Source organism: Eptatretus burgeri, chromosome 3, assembly GCF_056783735.1.
Source record: "Eptatretus burgeri isolate ZD-2024b chromosome 3, Ebu_testis_v1, whole genome shotgun sequence".
NCBI lineage: Eukaryota > Metazoa > Chordata > Myxini > Myxiniformes > Myxinidae > Eptatretus > Eptatretus burgeri.
The window spans coordinates 129655151-129677768 of record NC_140963.1 but is presented as its reverse complement, the minus strand read 5'-3'; the positions used below and the strand labels follow the sequence as shown (position 1 = coordinate 129677768).

The 22618-nt window shown below is 42.7% G+C and overlaps 1 protein-coding gene across 9 annotated transcripts in view; it reads right to left on the bottom strand.

The window, feature by feature from the left end:
* The window catches only part of MGAT5 (alpha-1,6-mannosylglycoprotein 6-beta-N-acetylglucosaminyltransferase), a 99212-nt gene that overhangs the window by 52765 nt on the left and 23829 nt on the right, over positions 1–22618 (bottom strand). For all 9 annotated transcript variants that reach the window (XM_085875576.1, XM_085875569.1, XM_085875575.1 and 6 more), the window contains 7 exons: positions 20879–20968; positions 17304–17369; positions 6639–6800; positions 4155–4324; positions 1242–1376; positions 957–1090; positions 545–678 (listed from right to left, as the gene is read on the bottom strand). In XM_085875576.1, coding sequence (XP_085731702.1) covers positions 545–678; positions 957–1090; positions 1242–1376; positions 4155–4324; positions 6639–6800; positions 17304–17369; positions 20879–20968 — 891 coding nt within the window. The remainder of the gene's footprint in view (positions 1–544; positions 679–956; positions 1091–1241; positions 1377–4154; positions 4325–6638; positions 6801–17303; positions 17370–20878; positions 20969–22618) is intronic.

Below are 22618 nucleotides of genomic sequence, written 5' to 3'. Positions count from 1 at the left end.
CCAAAATCCCACCCTGACTTCCTGTGTCAGAGCGACAACCCATCCAGGATTGTAACCCGAGCCAAGCAACTGCTCCTGCAGAACCGATGCTCTGTGGAGAGCACGTATGCATGATGATGAAATGTTGACAGAGTTATGCTCACCACCATGAGAACAAAAGGTGATGTGACATTTAGGGCACGAGTCCCTTTTCAAAGGAAGAGACAGAATTGAGGATCAAGTTCCCTCTCTTGCGTTAAAGAACGGCTCAGTACTGAAACATTGGTGCATTATATATTTTTACACGATATTTAGCATTCTTGACAACATTTGGTTGAGAAAACTTGTTGTCGGTTTACTACAGCAGGAAAATAAGGACAATGGTCTGAATAAAGATTGGTTTTCCATTGTGTGCAGAATTGAAATTCATCCCCCAACAACAGAATGGGCGAAATATTTGACACTTCCAATTCCAAAGACAATGCTCCACACCAGGCAGTTTGTGTCACCACACAAACATATAACCAAAAGAGAAAACATGTGAACATGTAAGCATGCAAATCACCTTCCAAAAGCCATCCACTTTTCCGTACACAAGGCTCTGATTCTGGCGCTTAACTTCCCGAAAGCGATCCACATCACTTGCATTCAGGTACTGCTCCACCACAAAGCCCAAAAAACTGTTGTCTGGAGTATGTGCTGCACAGAACATTGAAAGGGAATTATTATTATAAATGTTTTTTTTTTTTTAAAGGAACAAAAGATGCTTTGTAAGAGCATTAAAGGACCGCAAGGAACAGACTGGATGGAAAGGATTGATCAAGATTCCCAACATATCACTCAAGCACAACCATTAACATCTTCACAATTTCAGCACCTTAAAGTGTTCATATCTTTAAATGTTGAACTTCAAGACAATACGCACAGAACTGGGTTGGTATCGAAATAATTTGTGAGTAATACCGTACTGTACTTACGAAACATGGTATAAAACTGTCGGGGTACCAGGTTCCACTTGCCCCAAGGAGTTTTGTGTCCTCGTGATTGAGCGTATTGTGCATGGTTGAACTCTGGCTCCGTTCCAAAGGAGTCCACCACCCTTAGCATACACCTGCCACAATGAACACATACGAATCCAGTCAACTCAATAGCAGGGGATTGAGGGCCTTAAATGTTCAAAGATCAGAACATCGATTCACTCATCATAATCTTACTGAGCTGCCAATCAAGAAATAAACCTCTGAAGATCATAGTCAACTCACTGGTAATGAACCCATGGGGGTCCAACAGCCTTCTTGAATTGAGTGAGACCAACGATGTCAATGTAGATCAGGTCCACTACCTTGTCACCTTTGATTGGGCAGCCAGACTTCACTCCAGCTACCTTTTTCATTACTCTGTAAGAGTTCAACAGTAAACCAATGAAAATAAATGGCTATTACTAGCATCTATTAATGTACATTACCAAACAATAAAGCAACAACAGACATGCACAGCACAGCAGAGCACACCAATCAAGCACTTAGTATCAGTTTTCAGAAACAAACAGCCAGGCAAGCCAATCCAAAACAAGCAAGAACGGCACTCGGTAGAGCGTATCCCTTCACCTGGCTGAACAGTTCATTTTTTGTATCCCACTGAAAAGCCGGATCTGAATGTAGACCTGAACCAAAATCTAAATCAGATTGTTGAGATCCCCCCAAATCATCCACCAAGTTTTGTCATAATCCATCCATAACTTTTTGAAATATATCATGTTAAAAACATTGTTTTTGGGCCGATCTCAATGGCGAAAAATCACTGAATGTAAAATTAAAAAAAAATTCTTGGATCTGGATCTGGATCTTCACCAAAATCGAATCAATTCGTTCTTGGCAGACACCCAGCATGTCCACCTAATTTTGTCTGAATCCGTCCATCACTTTTTGAGATATACCATACAGCAACGTATTTTCTGGTGCATAAACCACACTTTTTAAAATTGGTGCGGTTGTAAAAGTTGGGACGCGGTCAATACATGGGGATGGGAAAACAAACAAACACCAGTCTTAACAATCAATGCTGAATTTTAATTATGTTCCGAATGAACACTTTTGTAGCAGTTGAAAGTGCCTGTTAAGCTCAATTCTGCCATTTAAATGATGAAAATCGGTTCAGGTTAAGAGTTTGGACAGCGTTTTATTAACAAAGTGCGGAAATTAAAAAAAAGGCACTCGGAAACGTCCTGAGACGCCCGGAGTTGAGGTGTGTGGCGTTTATTGAGCCTCACGGTTATGAAAACGCCATTAAACACAAAATAAGAAAAAGAACACCTGGTCTCACATCAAAAGAAGAATTATTCACAAGAGCGAGGGTCCAATAATGGAGTACCCACCTCAAAATAAGCTTGCGTGGCAAGCTTCCCTCGTACGTCGTGTTGCAAGAGGAAGACACTGGCCAAAGACAAGTTTCCAGCTCGCATCATTCATTGTTAGTGCGCAGTAGAAGGGGTGGATATACGAGGGACTTGCTGTGGTGACGATCTTTTTACATGCATCGTTTTTGACATGAACATCCGATGCAGGCAGGATTAATCCACCAAGCTTGTTCCTTACATGCTGACGCCATGCTAGCGGGGCATGGTTTAAAACTTGGAACAACCAATCAGCCCCGAGTACTTTTATATAGGAGGGCAGGAAATGGGTTTAAAAGGAAGAATAAGAGTCTCACGAGAGCGAGGAGGCACATGAGACGGTGAAGCTTTAAGAAGTACTCGTGCTGCTCGGTTCTTTTGGCTTCCTTTGGTTCTCTTCATTCGTCCTGGTTCTCTTCGTTTACCCTAGTTTCTATCAGTGGTTCCTAACTTACTTTGCAGGCCTTTCTATTCGACCCAGGTTTAAAGGAACATTAGCAGCATCTCGGTGCAACCACCATCGACGTACTTTCCTATTTCCCGGACTTGGTATTTTCATCAGTTGAAAAATCAACATTTCGTGACTCGTTTCCCTCCGGAATTTTCGTCCCGGATTCCATGGAGCATTGGCCACATGCATCTTGGTTGAACATTCACCATTACTGCCGTCGCTACGTTAGCCAAGCATCATGTTAACTGGGAGACTCATTGGGAGGTTGAGGAAGGTCACCTTTCCGATGATCTGCGGCTGGATCGTCAAGGTGTGGGAGAATAAACCGTCGGACATCATCAAGCGAGCATTTCTGAAATGCTGCATCTCCAACATGGACGGCACAGAGGACGAAATCATTTGGGAGGAGAGGCTGCAAATGATGGTGACAGCAACGGGGACTTGCTCTACCCCGATTGGAACAGGGAGTTACATGCCATCTTTGATGAGGAAAGCATTGACGAGGATTTCCTTGGGTTTAGCTGAAAAGCTTCATCAAACCCAAACGGCCCTTTTCAGGACAACAAATCCACAAGAAATATGTATGATACTGGTATGAATCCCATTTCTTCCTTTTCTAGCAACAACAAAAAAAAATTCTCTTGATAATAGAATTTTAAAAAAGGAATAAAAATAAAAACTTATTGGAGGTATCCTCTCCTCTCTCTTCAACTTCTTGAAAATGAGAACAAGACTTCAACAAAATTAAGCGGACATGGGAATAAACATGTTGAATCCTCCGCCACTTTGTTCCGTACAAAGTTAATGTACAAATGGTATTTAGATCGAGATCAGACAATAAAATGATCAATATATTCATTTATTTTGAGGGTGAAAAACATGGGTGCGGTTAATACACGGCCACGGTTTATGCACCGGAAAATACGGAATATCATTTTTGGCACTCTCTCTTAATGGTTACTAATCAGTTAAATAATTATAGTATCTGGATCCGGATCTGTATCTTCACCAAAATGTAACCAATTAGCTCTCGTCACACATGCAACCTGTCCACTAAGTTCCATCCAAATTTGTCCATAACTTCTTGAGATATCGTGCTCACAGACAGACAAGACAAATGGGTGAAAACATAACCTCCGTGCACCTTTGGTGGCAGAGGTAATTACATTAATCATAAAATTCCACAGATTTGAAGATGACAAGCTATGAAAAGTAAATTGGATGGCAAGCCCATGAGGAACTGTGAAAGAACAAATGAAAGGAATGCTGCGCAGAAATCTATTTTTATTTTATTTTATTTTAAATAGGGTACCTTAATGAAGCGCAACTTACTCTCTGAGCTCTGGTAGTGAGACGGATAGCTTTACGTCATGGCCAAGGAGGTAGAGGGATGATATGACATCACTCCATTGTACAAGCTCTCCAAGCGGACCCCCAGAGAAGGCAGTCTCAGCAATCTTAAAACCGGACTCCTTCGTCAATAGTCCCAGGTGGATGAGGATCTGAAGGTAATGTATGAACAGAGAGACAGACTAATTGTGATGCAGGTTGACAGCATTAAGGATGTAAGCATATTAATCGCAAAGTTTTGAGTGAGGGATTGATAAAATGAAGGTGTTTGAGTTTCCAACCTAAACCCGAAGCTTTCACTGTAAATTTTCTGTTATAACTTTGCACCTAAAATCCAGAGACACTTACAAGGAACTTGGACACAGGGGAAAATCATTTGGCCTATCACTGGGCGTGCCGGGGGGGGGGGGCGACAGAAAGAACAGTGGGGCAGGCACAATGACATCACCAGGGTATTTTTTATTTATTTAGCTCTTCTATTTTGCCATTATGTTTGGAAAGAGAGGGTGAGGTAGATAAAGAGGGTTGCAAAGTGAAGAATGAATGGACACCGGCAGCATATTCACCTTTTGATTAAACCCTCTCACAGACATCAGAATCACTACATGTATATAGGAAAAATATATTTGCTGTTAAAATGTTCAATGCCAGATCCACCACGATAATATTATGTTTCCAGTTACGAGTTACCGTGAGGGGTGCTTCAGTCCTGGTTTCAGCTTTATACTGTTGCGGGGTTATCTACGCTCGAGCGCTGCGTGACCGTCGAGTCCCCTTGGAGGTGCCCAACCAGACAATACAATTATTATTCAACACGATTGACTGCACAGTGGTCACAACCTGCGTCAAAATCCGGTAACGAGCCAATTGGGAAATATGTATTGAATGCGCTATTAAATGATTAACTCGACACCTCTCATCTTTGTCAGCCTCCACCACGGTTATATCAAAACAAGCCGATTCACCACACGGTCATGGATTGTTTAACCCCAGCATAGGGCTGTTCAAAAACTACATGACGCTTTTTTATTTTTTGAGTAATTTACATTCAGAGATGGAACAATTGTGAGTCTGTCGGCAAAACAAAGAACAACAAAAAATGTATTGGCAATACTTAAAGAGAAAGCTGAAGCAAGCAAAGGAAACTAAAGGAGTTGCTTTCTTCAAACAAACAATGAAATAAAAAATAAAAATGAAAGATACCAACGATAAACCAACACTTAAAGGAGAAAGAGAAACAATAGATTAAGATGATGGAGACAGCTTTGGGTTCGGTAGACGTGGCGATTTGGGAATTTTGGAGCAGATTTCTCAATTTGATCCTTTCTTGCAGATCACATTGCTAAATTTGGACAGAAAGGTCAAGGTAGTACTTCTTATATGTCATCCACCACTTGTGAAGAAAGAATTCATTGATTTGATGGGGCAGAAAATAAAAAATAAAAATAAAAAAACAGTTTTAGAACTTCAATAAGCCAAATTTATTCACTCATTGAAACATCGAATGGAGTCGACGTATGAATGCATACAGATGCAGTCATGTTTTTTTGGGGGGGATGCTTTGGGCCTAAATATTTTTTGTGCCCAGGGCTCACCCCCCTGGGGTGAGTGTAAAGAAGAGGCCATGGCCCTTAATCCTGAAATCATCTATTCTGCTGATACTCTTCTGTATTTATTTTTGTTTCTAATCTTCATAATCTTAAACCTCGATAAGATCCCCTCGCAGTCACGATTGTAACAGTAGATGCTGCACAATGCAGTTCAACGGTGTATTATTGTCCCATGTTTTTAACATGTCTTACTTCATTATTGCATCAAAAAATAGAAAGTTACTTGGCCAGTTAGGCAAAATAAATAAATAAATAAAAGATTGGCATTCATATTTGACAAACATTCACGCAGGTAATTGAAGTAATTCACAAAAACAAGCGTTTACTACCCCCACCCCGAAAACAAGTCGGCAGTACATGTTTGGTTTGCTGCATCTCCATAGGAACAATCTTCCGCTCACAGCTATCACTATGAATAGGTTTGTTGGGCTTCTCGTTGTCCAGGAATTTTTGACATTGCAGCCTTTTTCCTCTTTACGATTTAGCTTTTAATTATTTAAACCATTAATGGTCGTGGAATCCTTTTAAGCACAAGTTGTTCAATTCAACTTGTACTTATAAGCTCAAGTGCTTTGTCTTTATCCTCAAGTAAATTATTTATTCATGTGAAAAATTTTGAAACAAAAATGTGTTTATGAACACGTTGAGCAGCAAAACAATTTTTTCGAAAAATAAATAAATAAATAAAAACAATACGGTTAACAGTTTAGACACATTGTATTTTTTGAAATATTCAAGTGAAAAGTATTGTGAGTAAAAAAAAAATATATTAATAATCACACTATAAATGTGTCGGTTGTCATACGATTCTACAGTTATATTTTGACGATCCAATGGAAATCATGCAAGGACCTACTTTCTTGCGGACTCGGTGCTTCAGGTCCTGTTTTTCCGCAAGTGTCCGGATGGCTTCCAGCCAAGTGTTTGACATGCGGGAGATACGCATCATCATCCAGCGAAATTCCTCACGTTCGCCCATAGCCCGGAACAACTCACCAAAGTCTGTCCGTATTTCTGCCTGAGGTGAAAAGGATTAAATGAGAGGATACTCACCAGGACAGACTTCAACAAACCTCAAAATAAAGCTTCGCTGCGGAAGTGCGATATCACACTATATTCGTGCTTTACAATGCATTTGACGTTTAATGAGAAAAGATGTTAAAATGCAGACATTTCAAAGCAAATCAAGAACTTGAGTGAAGTCAATGGCATGCAATCACAAATCCCCATGCTTCCAACCGAAAGAAAAGTTGAAAGATGACAAAAACATTCCACCAGAAATGGCCCAATATAAAAAAAAAAAAACATATTTTTGTTTTCCATTTTGACACCAATGACCCAAAGTCCCCACACCCCTGGGGCATGAACAGAGGGTAAAATAAAAATAATTTAAAAATCGTCACAAATCATGAGTCTCCTAATCTTGATTGCATATTCAAAGTTTCATTCAAAGACGTTTAAAAATGTGCCCGTAATTGCATTTTTTGAGTTCAACTTTTGCGCCCCTCACCAAGGGGTAGGGCAAAAAATGAGTCTGATCTTGCACCTTCGTGCCATGTGGCGATAACCAAATTTGGCGAATTTCTGCACAACCATTTAAGAGGACATAGTGTGACAGACAGACAGACAAACAGGCAGACAGAGCCGATTCCAATATCTCCCCATTTTTTTCAAAAAGACCAGGGATAACAGAGTACTCGGAAGCCACGAGCATTTATCTCCTTACATCCATAGCTTTTATGTTAAAATGTAATTTTTTTAATGCTCATGGAAAGGTTTCTACCTCTTACATACGTGTGTGTGTGTGTGTGTGTGTGTGTGTGTGTGTGTGTGTGTGTGTGTGTGTGTGTGTGTGTGTGTGTGTGTGTGTGTGTGTGTGTGTGTGTGTGTGTGTGTGTGTGTGTGTGTGTGTGTGTGTGTGTGTGTGTGTGTGTGTGTGTGGTGTTACACAGATGTGAGAAGGGGAAGGTGGGAGAGGGGAAATAACAATAAATAGGGAAAACTGGAAGGGCACTCTGTAGAGCGCATATCTCCGCCACGTAATGCCTGATCCACGAGAACATATCGGGCACAATACATTTTTGAAATATCGTGCTATATAATCGATTGTGGCCCTACATCTCAATGGTGAAGAATCACTTATAAAATTAAATAATTCTTGTGTCCAGATCCGGATTCGGATCATCAAAATCGAATCAATTTGTTGTATTCACACCCTCAAACTGTCCACCAAGTTTCATCCGAATCCATCCATAACTTTTTAAGGTATCGTGCTATATATTAGGCCAAAAAAAAAAAAATGTTGCATTGGCGTAACCCGCCCGACCCGACGTTTTTTTTTTGTTTTTTTGCTATCGATTTCAAGTATCTTGTTGATTGCGATCGCGATCGCAAAAACCCGGAAGTGTTTCGGACAGAACCCGCCGACAAAAAGGGTGGTACTCGAGCCGGGGGAGATTTTGGGAGGGATTTATTAGGATTTATTAAATTTTTGGATTTATTATCCAAAAATTTTGGGATTTATTAGGAAAAAAAATAAAATAAATAAAAATATCCCGACCGACCCACCCTATTTTTCAGTGACCCGTTACGCCAATGCAACATTTTTTTTTTAGCCTTAGTTTCGCCCTATCACTCAATGGTGAAGAATCACTTCAAAAATTCTAGTCGTCGGATCCGGATCCGGATCTTCACCAAAATCTAATCAGTTTGTCCTTGTAGCACACCCAACCTGCCCACCAAAATTTTCATCCCAATCCGTCCACAACTTTTTCAGATATCCTGCAAACAAACAAACAAACAAAACAAAAACAAAGACAGAGAGGGTGAAAACATAACCTCCTTCAACTTCGGTGGCAGAGGTAAAAAAAAAAAAAAAAAAAAAAAAAAATATATATATATATATATATATATATATATATATATATATATATATATATATATATATATATATATATATATATATATATATATATATATATATATACATATAAATAAACGTAATGATTCTAGATCTGAATCGACGACAAAATGGATAAAGAATAACAGAATGGCCAATGAAATAATGACACACATCATTGAAAATAAATGTGCTTAAAAGCAACAACGTCGGCCTCTTCCTAAAACGTTGGAGATTCATTTGTCGTGGACAGCATGTTCACATTTAACATGACAAACATTTTGTGTCTATTTCCTCTTCAGGTCAGGTCAGGTTCGATCTGTGACCTGCTACAGGTACCATGTAAACCTGTACTAACCTGTTCCATGGTCGGGTTGTCGGCGACTAAACAGTCTCCCCCACCAGGTTTTCTGGTGAGGAGGGTGTTTGGATATGGACACCCAGCAGGATTAAAAACAAAACCTGTCAAAGGGCGGAGGAGCTCCTTGTGAGCCAATGGCCATCCATATCTAGTGCCCAACTGTGTCTGCGGACGTCCTCCTGCAGTTGGGTCACTTCTTATTAGGAGGTTGGTGGCAGGATTTGCACTCCGGCCACCGTAAAACCCCTCATTCCGCAAAACGCAAAAAAAATCTGAAAACCCACTCCGTGGAAGTACCTCCTGTGCAGCTTCCCTTCGCAGGGCAGCTCACCGGATGACGGGATTGGGGCAAAGCCTTCGGGACCCCCAATCTTTGATGATAGGAGGGAAACCACGGGGTAACATCCCTGGGTCAGATTGCGGGAGAGTGTGTCGGAGTGGTGCTGAGGTGTCGTCCACCAGACGGCGGTCTCCTTGGGTTAACCTGAGGCGGTCCTTTCGGGTGGGTGCCTGGAATGTCCTATCCCGAAGAGAGGATGATCACCTGTCTCTGTTATCATCTGAGCTCAAGCGTTTGGACATCGGGATTGCAGCTCTCTCTGAGGTTCGGAGACCGGATTGCGGCGAGATAATGGTGGGTGGTTACACCTACTATTGGTCTGGTCGCTCTGATGGTTACCATACCCAAGGAGTTGCTGTAGCTATGTCCAATAAGCTGACCCCAATGATAATTGAGGTAAAACCGGTCAACGAGCGTATTATGAGATTAAGGATTCGTCACTCCTTAGGTGTCATTTCCCTGGTCTCTGTTTATGCTCTGACTGAGGCGAGTGATCTCACCGTGAAGGATGCATTCTACGCCACACTCGAGTCTGTGGTTGATCAGTGCCCCAGACGAGATACACTTCTAGTCTTGGGGGATTTCAATGCATCGACTGGAACTGATAGGGATGGTTATGAGATGTGTGTTGGTCCCCATGGGTCAGGAACTATGAACCAGAATAGCACTAAGTTCCTTGACTTTGCAAGAAGTCATGGACTTAGGGTGGCTGGTTCATGGTTTCAGCGCCCACAAGCTCATCGCTGGACTTGGTATTCCAACGCTGGCGGTGTGGCAAAGGAGATTGACCATGTCCTCATTGACGGTCGTTGGTAGGATGATCCAGAACTGCAGGGTCTACCGGAGTGCTCAGTTCCTCAATACTGACCACAGGCTTGTTGTAGCAACTCTAAAGCTGCACCTTAAATCCTGGAGAATGGTACCATCCCAGCCGAGGCTGGATGTTGCCAAGCTCAGGGATGAGAGAGTAGCTGAGGAGTTTGCGAACAGGCTGAGTGGACACTTGGGGGGTCTGGGTGCTTTGGGGGGTCCTGAAGAGTTGTGGAGCGCCTTCAAGACCACCATCCTTGATGTTGCCGGTGGATGCCTTGGAGCTCACCACAGGGCAAAGAAGAATTTTGTCTCTCAAGGGACACTGGATACCATTGACCAGAGTCGCAGGGCCAGGCTGAATGGCAGAGCTGAGCTGTTCAGGGAGCTGAGGCGTAAAACTGTACGTGCACTGAGGGTGGACAAGGAGGCCTATGTGCGAGGAATCTGTGAGGGGGTAGAGCATCACCTGTGGACAGGTGATTCTCGTCCCACTTACAGGGGAATTCGCGCATTACGTTCATCCAAGTCCATCCCTCGGAGCACTGCAGTTCGAGCAGAGAGTGGTAGGCTCTTGACAGAGGAGTCTGAAGTGAAGGCCCGCTGGGCCGGTTACTTTGAGCGGTTGTACCAGGCTGATCCCCCAGCTGTCGAGTTGGACGTCAAGGGTGTTACAATCCCTGTTGCTGACCCTCGAATCAACTGTGGTCCACCTTCGCTTGTGGAAACACGGGCTGCGGTGAACCAGTTGAAATGGGGCAAAGCTCCAGGGATCTGTGGCATCCATGCCGAACTTCTCAAGGCTGGTGGAAATGCTGCACTCGTGTCGTTGCATGCAGTTTTGTGCTCTGCCTGGAACACAGGCATCATCCCAACTGACTGGAAGAGGGGCCTTGTTGTCCCTCTCTGGAAAGGGAAGGGTGATCGCCAAGACTGCAACAACTACCGAGGGGTGACGCTGCTCTCAGTGCCGGGCAAGGTCTTTGCTCGGATAATTCTTGATAGGGTTCGCCACCATCTGCTTGAGCAGTCAGGCTTTACACCAAAGAGGTCAACGATTGACCGTATCCTTGCACTTCGTGTCCTCACCGAACGCAGGCGAGAGTTTCGGCAGGGGCTGCTTGCAGCCTATGTTGATCTCTGTAAAGCGTTCGATTCAGTGAATCGGGATGTCTTCTGGAGGATTCTTGGTCTTCGTGGGGTGCCACCAAAACTGATCGATCTGATGTCTGAACTCTACTCTGGTACTGAGAGTGCTGTGAAGTGTGGTGGTACCATCTCTGACTTATTTCCAGTTGTTACTGGAGTTCGTCAGGGATGTGTACTTGCCCCCACATTTTTCAGCACTTGTATGGACTAGATTTTAGGGAGGATGTCGGAGAGATCAAGTTGCGGTGCATCGTTTGGCAATGTCAAGATCTCGGACCTTGATTTTGCAGATGATGCAGTCATCTTTGCGGAGACTTTAGACATCCTCTTGGGGGCCCTCGAGGTGCTGAATGAGGAGTCGGAGCTGTTGGGATTACGGGTTTCTTGGGTCAAAACTAAGATCCAGGCTTTCGGTGACATCTTGGATGCTGCTGTCCTGTCTGTGTCTGTTTGTGGTGAGGATGTTGAGGTCGTGGAGAGATTCACTTACCTCGGCAGTGATATTCATGTCTCTGCTGGCTGCGAGTCAGAGGTCAATAGACGTCTGGGTCGGGCCTGGGGAGTCATGGATTCACTGGATCATGGGGTGTGGCACTGCCGGTACCTGTGCGGGAGGACGAAAGTCCGAGTCTTCAGGTCCTTGGTACTTCCAGTCTTGCTCTATGGGTGCGAGACTTGGACTCTGACCAAGGATCTGAGACGGAGACTTAATTCCTTTGGTACCAGGTCTCTTCGGAGAATCCTTGGCTATTGCTGGTCGGATTTTGTGTCCAACGAGCGGTTGCTGAGAGAGACTCGGATGAGATTTGTTACCTGCATAGTCCGTGAGCGTCAGTTGCGGCTGTATGGACATGTGGCTCGTTTTCCTGACGCTGATCCTGCTCACCAGATTCTCTCAGCGAGGGAGTCTCATGAGTGGAGGAGGCCAGTGGGCCGACCACATGCCTCGTGGTTGCAACAGGTTGACCATCTCAAGGAGATGGGGATGGGCCTGGCATCTGCCTGGGGGATGGCCAGACGGAGGCCCCTGGAGTACCGGCGGAAAGTGGACGCAGCGACGCGCTGTTCTGGCACATGCTCCCATACCTGACCTGACCTGATTTCCTCTTCACTGATGGATGACACTATTCACTATTCTGTGACAAAAGTCATCATTGATAAAATTGCACAATTTCACAACTTTCACTCACAGCTCTATAAGAGTTTGTGACCTTTGTGTGAATGTTTTCTGTTCAAATGTTTCCAAATAAAATAATCACATGGATTTAAATTGGGGCAATGAGAGGGTCATATAATTCCACATTGATGCCTCACTGGAAACTTGACAAACGACATGGTCTTCAAAGGTTTTTTGGGATAAATCCAAGGATAAGTATGTACCAGAACCTGCAGTATCCTGCATGACTTGCTGTGCACGTCTAAACACTTAGTCTATATAAACACAGCAAAAAGTCGTTTTGAAGAATGGCAGGAATACATGGGCCCAATTAACTGTCCCTTCAATAAATAGAGGACCAAGAAGACCAAGGTTTGACAGAAATACAGCCTTTAATAACCATGGCCAAAAATGTACTGAACATTTCTCCATGTTCTCTTGCTACAATGAAGCAATTATGTATAGCCCTCACAATGACCTTATGCTAACTCAAAAAAAAATATATTTTTTTAAATCACTATTGGACCACCGTATCCTTACTATGATTCACGGACCACCGGCCCGGTGTTTGTTTGTGGGTTTGTCATGCTACTCCTCCTACATTCCAGCCCAATTACAGCCAGACTTGCTACAGAGGATCAGCAAAACCCCAATTAATGTATAGGTGTGTTTTTATCTTTGCCGGTGGTCTTGGAGAGGAGGAGGGGGGGAGGGGGGGAGGGGGGAGTGGGTTGTACATTCTCAACGTAAATATGCATCGTGTTGAGACACATCCAGGTGGGGGAGAGCATTACAGATCTCCACCATTTACAGTACACAGTACTGCTGTCCTCACATTTTACATTGCAGTGAAGCATTTTGAATTATAAGCAGTAGGTATGTTTTCGCTTCATGCACGTAACCCAGGTTATCTATTTTTCCTATACAGAACTGTCACTTGCCTATACACTGCCCAAATAAAGGTATGCGTCGGAAGAAAGTGTCGCATGCTTGTAACAAGATCACCCATAGGGTGGGTACTTTGCTCGTAGTAAAAAATAGGGGCAATACTCCTGGGCGCGCATCTGCTGGAATGATGTGGAGGAGGAAGTTGATGTGTGATGGAATCAGCAAGATGTACCAATGAACCAATGTTATAGCAAAGACATATTTTGGAGGGCAACCCCCCCCCCACCCCTGCCCCAGCCCACGTCAATCCCCTTCGACCCCAATTTTTTTTATATCGCGTGAACAAACTTTGGTATATCACGAGTGATGAACGTTGTTGTCAAGTTTCATCGGAATTGAATGTGTCGTTTCAGAGAAGTTGCAAGTATTTGTGGACGGACGACGCGCCATCCCAAAAGATCCCCAGAACTACGTTCCAGGTGAGCTAAAAAGAAAATATACAAATAAGGCAACGACAAAGAGCAAATATTGCATACCTCACCCAGACTTGTTTTGTGTGGATTAATAGTACGTATTTCATAGACATACTCACATTATAATTGTATATACTGTTACGTTTGTGGGTGGGTAGACATTACCTTTGAATAGAGAGAAATGTACAGAGTAGCATGGTCCATGTACGGGTGGCTAACCAATCTCGATGTAATAAGTAGGGAAACATTAGCTTACGGATTGTCTTGTTTGAATGTGCACCTTCCAGGGGATAGTGTGTAGTATGAATTAATTAGGGATTATGGTAAAGGAAATTGTACATATAACCACTTGTAATGTCCTACTGGGTGGGTCCAGGTGGCATTGGAGCTCTGCCAGGCAAAGGAGGTGGGGGGGGGGCGAATATATGGATGCCAAGAGGGGTGTTGTGTTGTCCAGATAGAGGGGAGGAATCTAAATTGCGTGGGTGTGGTCCGATAGGGAGGATGGTGAGTTCTGAGGAGAGCCTCACTCGGAGAAGAGCTGGAGAAGGATCGTGGACTCAGAGGAGAGCCCGTGAAGGAGATAGTGTGCCAGAGAGGAATCTGTTGCTCCGTTCGTCCTGCCTGCCTGCCTGCCCCCACCCCCCTCGTTCATCATCCCTGGTTCTTGCCATGTGCTTTCTTCTCTCCTGTCATCACCCTCATCACCTGCTCGTACACCAGAGATAAGCCACCCGGTTCTTGTTCTCTCCCCCCCCCCCTCTGTGATTGAGTCCAGAGTGAGGAGTCTAAGATTTATTTTACCTCACTGTATATAATTCATAATTTGTTAATTTCATTCCCTTCCTTCCCTCCCAACCCACCGTCGCGTCATCTTCTTCGGTTTTTTTTATTTGTTTGTTGTCAGGAAATAAACCCATTGGTTATAAAAGAGCTAACGTTCTTATGTCTTTCCTCGGTTCTCACGCGTGTAACACCGCCATAATTGACGCAGTCTGCGGCAGTTAAAGCCAGTTCAACCTATTCGTTCATCGTCGGTGTTAATCAGCGTGAACACGACAATACTTTATAGACATACTCGCATTCTAATTGGACATAATTTATAGACGTACTCGGTCAAAAAAGAGAATGTGTACTACCGGCTACCACGAGGTGGCGTTTGTGGCTGATAGTAGCACATTCTGTGTGGACAAACAGCGTTTCCCTCTTCCCTGCTGTTGGTACTTCCCCTTTGTGATGTCTTCTCCCAATTTATTCTCTGTTATTGTTCTTCCACGATTACACCATGCAGGACCATGTATTTAAAAAAATAATAAAAACAATGCCCTGACATTTGCGACATTTTTCAGGAATGTATCTCCCACGAATAGCAGGGTCCAACTGTATGCGTGTGTGTGTGCATTATATATATATATATATATATATATATATATATATATATATATATATATATATATATATATATATTTATTTAATGCAGAGCGGGGATGACCTTCGCTTTGTCGTACAGTACACAGAATGAGGGGGTGAGTGTGCAACTTCTGTGACATCAACTTTTTGCAACGATTCTAAATGTTTTTCCAGGAGAATAAAAATGATAAATCACCTTACTTGTTCAATCCACAATTGCTCAACACTTGGTTCCTTCAGAAAATGATAAATGATAAATGCTACTGCTGCAAGTATGGCTCTCCAATTGGTGATTATAATCTGGAACGAAACCACCATCGTCACAAAGCTACGGCGGCTATATTCTATGATTGTGTAAAACCAGGCCATGCGTTGTCATGCCAAAGTGACGTCATCGTTTTGGTGCGATTTTGTGTTGCAATAATTTTTTTTTTCCGATTTCTTTTTTTGTTTTGGTATGGGTGCAATACCCAAGAAAATGTCGCTTCCTTCCATAAGAATCGTACTTGCTTCAGCCACCGTTATGGTGCTGAGCACGATGACATTTAACAACATTCCAGTTGAACAAATCGGCAATTTTGTAATCTCTCGATCTGGTACTTTAGCATATTTTTCATTCTCATTAGTCATGAAAACGTTCGAGAATAAAAGGTCTGGCTTTTTAAAATGCGTATGATTTCACTCTGTAGTTCGAGCATATTGTTTTGTACACATTTGAATGGATGGCCATCCCCCCCCCACCCCCCATGCCACCCCAACATATGGAGTGCTATCGTACTCTGTGATAAGAACACCTGGACATGTTCCCATTTTTAACATAACCATGACCGAAGTCTGAGAATAGCACCTTTGTAGTCAAGCAGGTCAGACCCCAGCTCCTGCAATGGCAATTAGAATGTTTTGAGGTAATGGCTCTTTTTTTTTAGTGTGTGTGCACGTGTGTGCATGTGTGTGCGTGCACACTGTCAAGGCTCGTATGAGAACAAACTCTTTTGGTTGTTTTTTTTTCTTTTTTAACTGCAGGTATGCCGTACAGTCAGTAGTCATATTATGTAAATTCCTCAAAATGCATGGACAGAACACCAAGTAAGTATTACTCGGTGCCTATGTGAGCTTTATGAGTGCTTTTAACATCCGTGGTCATAACTCATTTGGGATCAAGAAGCAAAGACTGCATTATACTTTATCTTAAGCAAGAGTGTTTGTAGATGTGATTATATACTGGAGATGCTGTTCTTGCAGATGCTCTCCAATGGTTTGTGGTCCATCCCATTGACAACCTCGTTCCCATAGACATAGTGGTTGAGCTTCTCCAGAGACCAGCACGTGGCAAGCAACTCACTCTCGAAGTTGTTGCATCTACATTATGCAGCACTGACCGAGTGGCTTGCACAACAGACTGGTTCGACATCTTGCATCAAAAAGCAGCCAATGCTGTTCAAGCTAGCATCTGTCTGGTTCACGTTTTGCTTTTCAGCACCATAATAGGTAAGCACAGGTGCTCCTGTTATCATACGCTTCATTACCTGACACACCTTCTTGTTGCTCTGTGTGCCATACAAACAGTACCATCCCTCTTCAACAACTGACAAATAGGTTCTGCAGTCTAAGCGAATGGTGGAGAGAATCTGCTCATCGAGTTTATCGTTCCCATGAAGATTTATATTTCAGTGAGATTCTTTGCGGGTGGTATGTCTACTTTCTTCGAGTCTAGTTTAACTCCATCAGATGTCCAAGCAAGAAAGAAAAAAAGATCTCTCCTCTGCAAGTCTCAGTTGACCAATTTACTTCAAAATAACTCTTCCTGGACTTCACTGTCTCAGCAATAAAACTTCTCATGACAATCCAAAGTGAGGATCACATCACATCAAAACAAATATTTTTGTATCAATAGAAAAATTATAAATCAAAACAAATGGTAACCCTGATTACGCAAACACTTTTCTTTTCTCAACTTCCAAGTCCGGATGAGCATCATTCTGAAGCAACAATAAAAACAAGAAAAGTAAATCGACCACAGTGGTTGCAGATTTACCAAAGTGAGGCCTTCAATTTGATCTGCCTTCTTCCTCCAGGGTAGTCGGGGACACCAGTTTTCTACCTGCAGAGATAAGTTTTAAATCAAAATACATTTTATTAGTGTAAAAGACACAGATTCATCTTCTCCCCCCCCCCACCCCCGTTTCTCCCAATCCCCAAATTCAAGAGCAAAGAGAGTCAGATAAACAAATTATACGTTTTAGGAAGAGATCGATCTTCAAATACAAAGACCACTAATGATTCACTTTTTTATCCACACCAATTAGAACACAACCCAAACAAGACAGAATAATTAGTTAAATTCACAATGACCATTACTATTATAACTAGTAGGGCAATCGGTAGAGTGTATACCTCTGCCAAGTAATGCCTGATCCACGAGAACATATCGGGCCCAATACATTTTTGAAATATCATGCTGTACAGGACTATATCGTTTTTGGTCCGATCTCTCATTGGTGAAGAATGACTTTAAAGATTAAAAAAAAAATTCACGTGTCCAGATCTGGATCTGGATCTTCAGCAAAATTGAATCAATTCGTCCGTGTCACATACCCTACGTATCCACAAAGTTTCATCCAAATTCATTCACAACTTGAGATATCGTGCCATATATCGTTTTTGACCCTATCTCAACGGTGAAGAATCACTTAAACATTCTAGTCGTCGGATCCGGATCTGGATCTTCACCAAAATCTTATCACTGCGTCCTTGAACACACAAAACCCGTCCACAACTTTTTGAGATATCCTGTACACAGATATCCTTCACCTTCGGTGGCAGAGGTAATTATACAAATCAATGAACCGTTATCGTCAATAATTGCACAACTAAAATCGATGCCAAAAAGTTATCGGTGAAGCGAGAACAAATGAAGACATTCTGCGTGAAACATCCCAAGATTATTTTTTTTGTCATTCTTGTTGATGCAACAGTTAGTGCGTATACTGTAGTAACACAACATTGGCAGTGTATAAAGACAGGGAATAAATCTATACTGGATAAGAGAGATGTTTGTCTGTTGCCATTTTTCTCCGAGATAGCCAAACGGATCTTCATCAAACTTTCATGAGGTTCACCAGTGAGTTCCGGGGAGTGTTTTAAGTAAAAGAAAAATTGAAGATTTTGAAAAATAAAATAAATAAATTGTTCTATAGTGCCGAAGCCTTTCGAGCTCTGTGAAAGGTAATATTAAATGATCCCTGACCCACTTCCTTAATAGGTGTAGGGAAGTGTTTTACACCCCCACACATTAAAAAAAAAAAAATTGATTTCTTCAAAACACTAACAGGATGAGAACAGCACCAGGCAACGCTGGGTACTCCTGCTAGTAAATAATAAATGGATTTAAAAAGAATCATGGTTATATGGATGATGCTTCATACGATTCCTGAAGAATATCAATAACCTTGTAAGAATTGGAAATGAGCAAAGCAGGATTTAATCACATTGAATTTTCTATCATCTGGTTTGAAATGCTTCTCCCATTTCTCATTACGATGCATTAAACCATCTGCCTGTGCGCAAACAAGAGCATCGATTGAAATCTTACAAGAGCTGAACAGCAACTAATGGCACAGTACAGATGATTTCATGAACGATTCCTGGGCCCCACGGAAACGAGTAATTAACACAGCGTTGTCAACGAGTTCAACATCACAGACATGTCCATTACACTGCGGCAGCTTTATACGGGTATATCTTACATCGCCAATTTATGTTCTCGTATTATTGATGTCATTAAAAACAGCAGCGACCAAATGTCCCACACTGCACGATAAGCTCAAAAAAAAAAAAAATCACATTTTATCAAAGTGAATCTAAATATTGGAGAAAAACAGAAAATGCAATGGGCCAAGATGTCAATGCTACAAGACAGCAAAAAAATGAATTGGATGAAAACTGAACCTCAGCGGGCCAATATTATTCAGCAGTATTTTGAAGAGAACATGGTCGATATCAAATGGCCTGCTAGCTCACCGAGTGAGAATCCCAATGAGCATGCGACACAGGTTTGCACAACACCATTAAGTATGTGCAGACACAGATCCTGCATCCGTCAGATGCCATTTGGCGAGAATAAAACAAAACAAAAACTTAGACTTGGATTTCAGTGACATTCACAGCATTTTAAGACAATGCCTGACTGTCATCAACATAATGGGAGAAGGCATCACATGTTTGCACTCAAACATAGAGAATAAGAGTGGTTACTGTTTGTCGAGCTCCCCGGAGTTGCATCATCAAATATGGGGGAGGAAAGGGTGGAGGGAGGTAAACACTCAGTGCTGTTCTGTCAAAGGGATGGGGGGGGATCCATAGCGAGATTGTGAAAAGAATAGTATGGAACGCGTGTTCGAGTAGGTTAGATTTACTCTTGTATTAGATATCTCTCACAAGTAAGTCGTATGGTAGAACATGCATAGAGGCGGTGGAAATTGTAAAATTTAAAGCATAATAGGGTAACATTGTGTTGTGTGAAACCTCCTGTGCAGGCAAAGCCAGGTGGAGGACTTTTGGTAAGTGGGACAAATAGACCTCCGAATGGGTCATTTGGCCAGAGAACTGTCGGCCATGGCATTTCAGTGAGTTGTGGAGCCCTTTTGCGAGGGGCCAACCCACAGGCCTGAAAGATGGCTCAGCCCACTGACAGTGGGCAGCCAATGATGAGACCAGCCAGGTGCTGGAAAGGCAATCAATTTGGGTGTGTTTGCATATGCGTGTGGCAATTCAGATGACATTTTTGGCTTTGGTGAATAAAACACCAATCTCCCTGTCTCAGTGTTCCCCCACAAAAAAGGACAATTTTGGAGAGTCGTGGAGACTTTGCTCATAATTTCCATCCACTCATCTCCTGGCCTCCTCGTCATCATTCTTCTGCCCTGCCGACCTGCACGACACCAGCCCAAGACCAGCTCGTGCCTAAAGTTCCCACCTGCTCCCTTTGTTGTGAGAATCTGGTCTTGGCGGCGCCATAGCAAATTGTTCATTTCATTTGTAATTGACAGTGTTTGCTCGCCCCCCTTTCATTTCTATGTCTTTCAACCACCAGATCTGTTCTGTATTTATTGACAGTCTTGTCCTTCCTTCTCCCCAATATATTTATTTTAAAATGAACAACAACTGTTCAACATCAACAATTTTGCCCAAAAGGAATAAAGTATTCTAATGAACCTTTTGAAGACATTTTGGGATGTAAAAGCACCCAATCGGTGGATGGTAACCGACAAGATTGCAACGCCAGATCACATCAAATCACCTTTCATTTACAAAGCATTTGTTCCCAATTAGCACATGATAATGCACCACCTCACTGTCTCATGCCTCAAAACACAAACAGCATGAAGAATACCAAATAGCAAGCCACAAGTCTATACATACAAGTATGTCGTTTTATTTTCCAACAAACAAGTTGTATATAATTAGTAAGAAATATATTTCCTTTTATCTCGTTCCGAGAACCTTCCAAAGACGCCTCGTACCTTGGCTATCAATCGCCTGTTTTGAGTCCTCATTTTTAAAGAATGAAGGCTGCAAGAGAGCATTGCAAATAAAAGTGGAAGTACATACTTCACCAAGGTAGATGATGAAGGAGCAATAGGAGCCATCAACACCATAGCTGAGGTAACAAGAGTCAGACTGCCACATGTCCTTCATCCACTGAATCATTTGGAAACAAAGCACAGAAAGATGGAAGGAAAAAAAAAATCAGCACTCTTAGAAACCTTACAATCAACATCCAAGAAGGTCTACACCAGTGGTTGTGCGTGCCTGTTGTGTGGTGTTATATTCTCCCTTCGGAGTGAAAAAGTTGTTGCGACTCAAGTGATGGTCAATTCAAATGTCAGACAAGTTTTTCATTTGCACTTGTAACCATCATAAATCATTTTAAAATGCATTACGGATGGAAATGATATAAATATAAATCCATATTGTTGTGAAGAAATGTAGTCTGGTATCAAGACCCCTTTCGATATAGAGTACGAACGCTTCTTAACTTCTGCATATTCAATGGCTGCCAGCTCTGGGAGAGTTAAACGCATCCTGGTGAGAAATCTTAGGGACGGTATTAAAACCACTTCAACAATTTTGTATGACGTGAGCATGATGGAAATTTTCATCAAGAAGGTAATCTCAACTCCAGTGAAATTAATGGTTTGTTTTTCAGAAGAAGGTTGTAATTATATGACCAAGGAAACAGGAGTACACAACCATCACACTATTAGAAAGAAGTGGGTATCTTCCAGTGAGGCCCACTTTAGCTGAGCACAAGTTTAATTTCCCATTTTTTTTTTTTTTTTTTTTTTTTTTTTTGTATACCTTGGTCGAGGCTCGTATGAGAGCTAACACACAACTCACAGCAAGGAGGCATGAGACAAGAGGGGCGGGAGTGGAAGGGACAAAACATTGGGGAACAGACACAGGTGAACTGTGGAAGGGGGAGGGATGGGGATGGGACGGGGAACATGGCGAGGGGAAGATGGACATTAAAGGGACTTTCAGGAAGGAAAGCAGGAGAATTGAAGGAAGTGGGCTTGGGTGGATTATCGGGGGTAGAAAAGATCGAGGATTTGGATGGGGGAAGATAAGAGGTGGTGGTGAACAGCTGTTTTGAAAGCCTGGAGGGAAGAATGGGAAAGAATAGAGTGAGGAAGTTTATTCCAAAGGCGGGAAAAAAGAGGAATGAAAGAGTGAAGATGAGCAGTGATTCGTGATTTTGGTAGTTTTACCAGAAGGGGGTTGTTGGCGGACCTTGAGCGCCCTGTGGAAATGTGGTTGGGACAAATCACAGAGAGAGCAGGGGGGCAAGGCTGGAGAGGAGTCGGTAGAAGACAGAAAGACCACCGACCAACCTGCGGTGATTGAGTGAGAGGCCCAAAGACTCAGCTTCATTGCGGGAGATGCCAATGATCTTAAAAGCCCTGGTTTCGACAGCGTGAAGTCGAGAAAGGTGGGAGGCAGGAGCACCAGCCCAGAGGGGAGAGCAGTACTCCATCAGGCTACGGACAAAAGCTTTGTAAGTGGTCAGGAGCTCAAGAGGGCCGAGGAAGGACTTTGCACGACGGAGGATTCCCAGTCGGCGACTGGCTTTTGAGGCAAGGTTGGAAATGTGACTTTCCCAGGAAAGGTCATGGCAGATAGTGAGACCCAGAAGCTTGAAAGAAAAGACTTCTTCCAGAGGATTGTTGAGAAAGTGGATGGGGGGGTTTTGTAAACGGTCCTTTCGAAGAGACATAGTGAGAGTGTGAGATTTGTCTGGATTGAAAGACATGTTCCACGTGTTGGACCAGTTTGTGATTTTATCCAGAT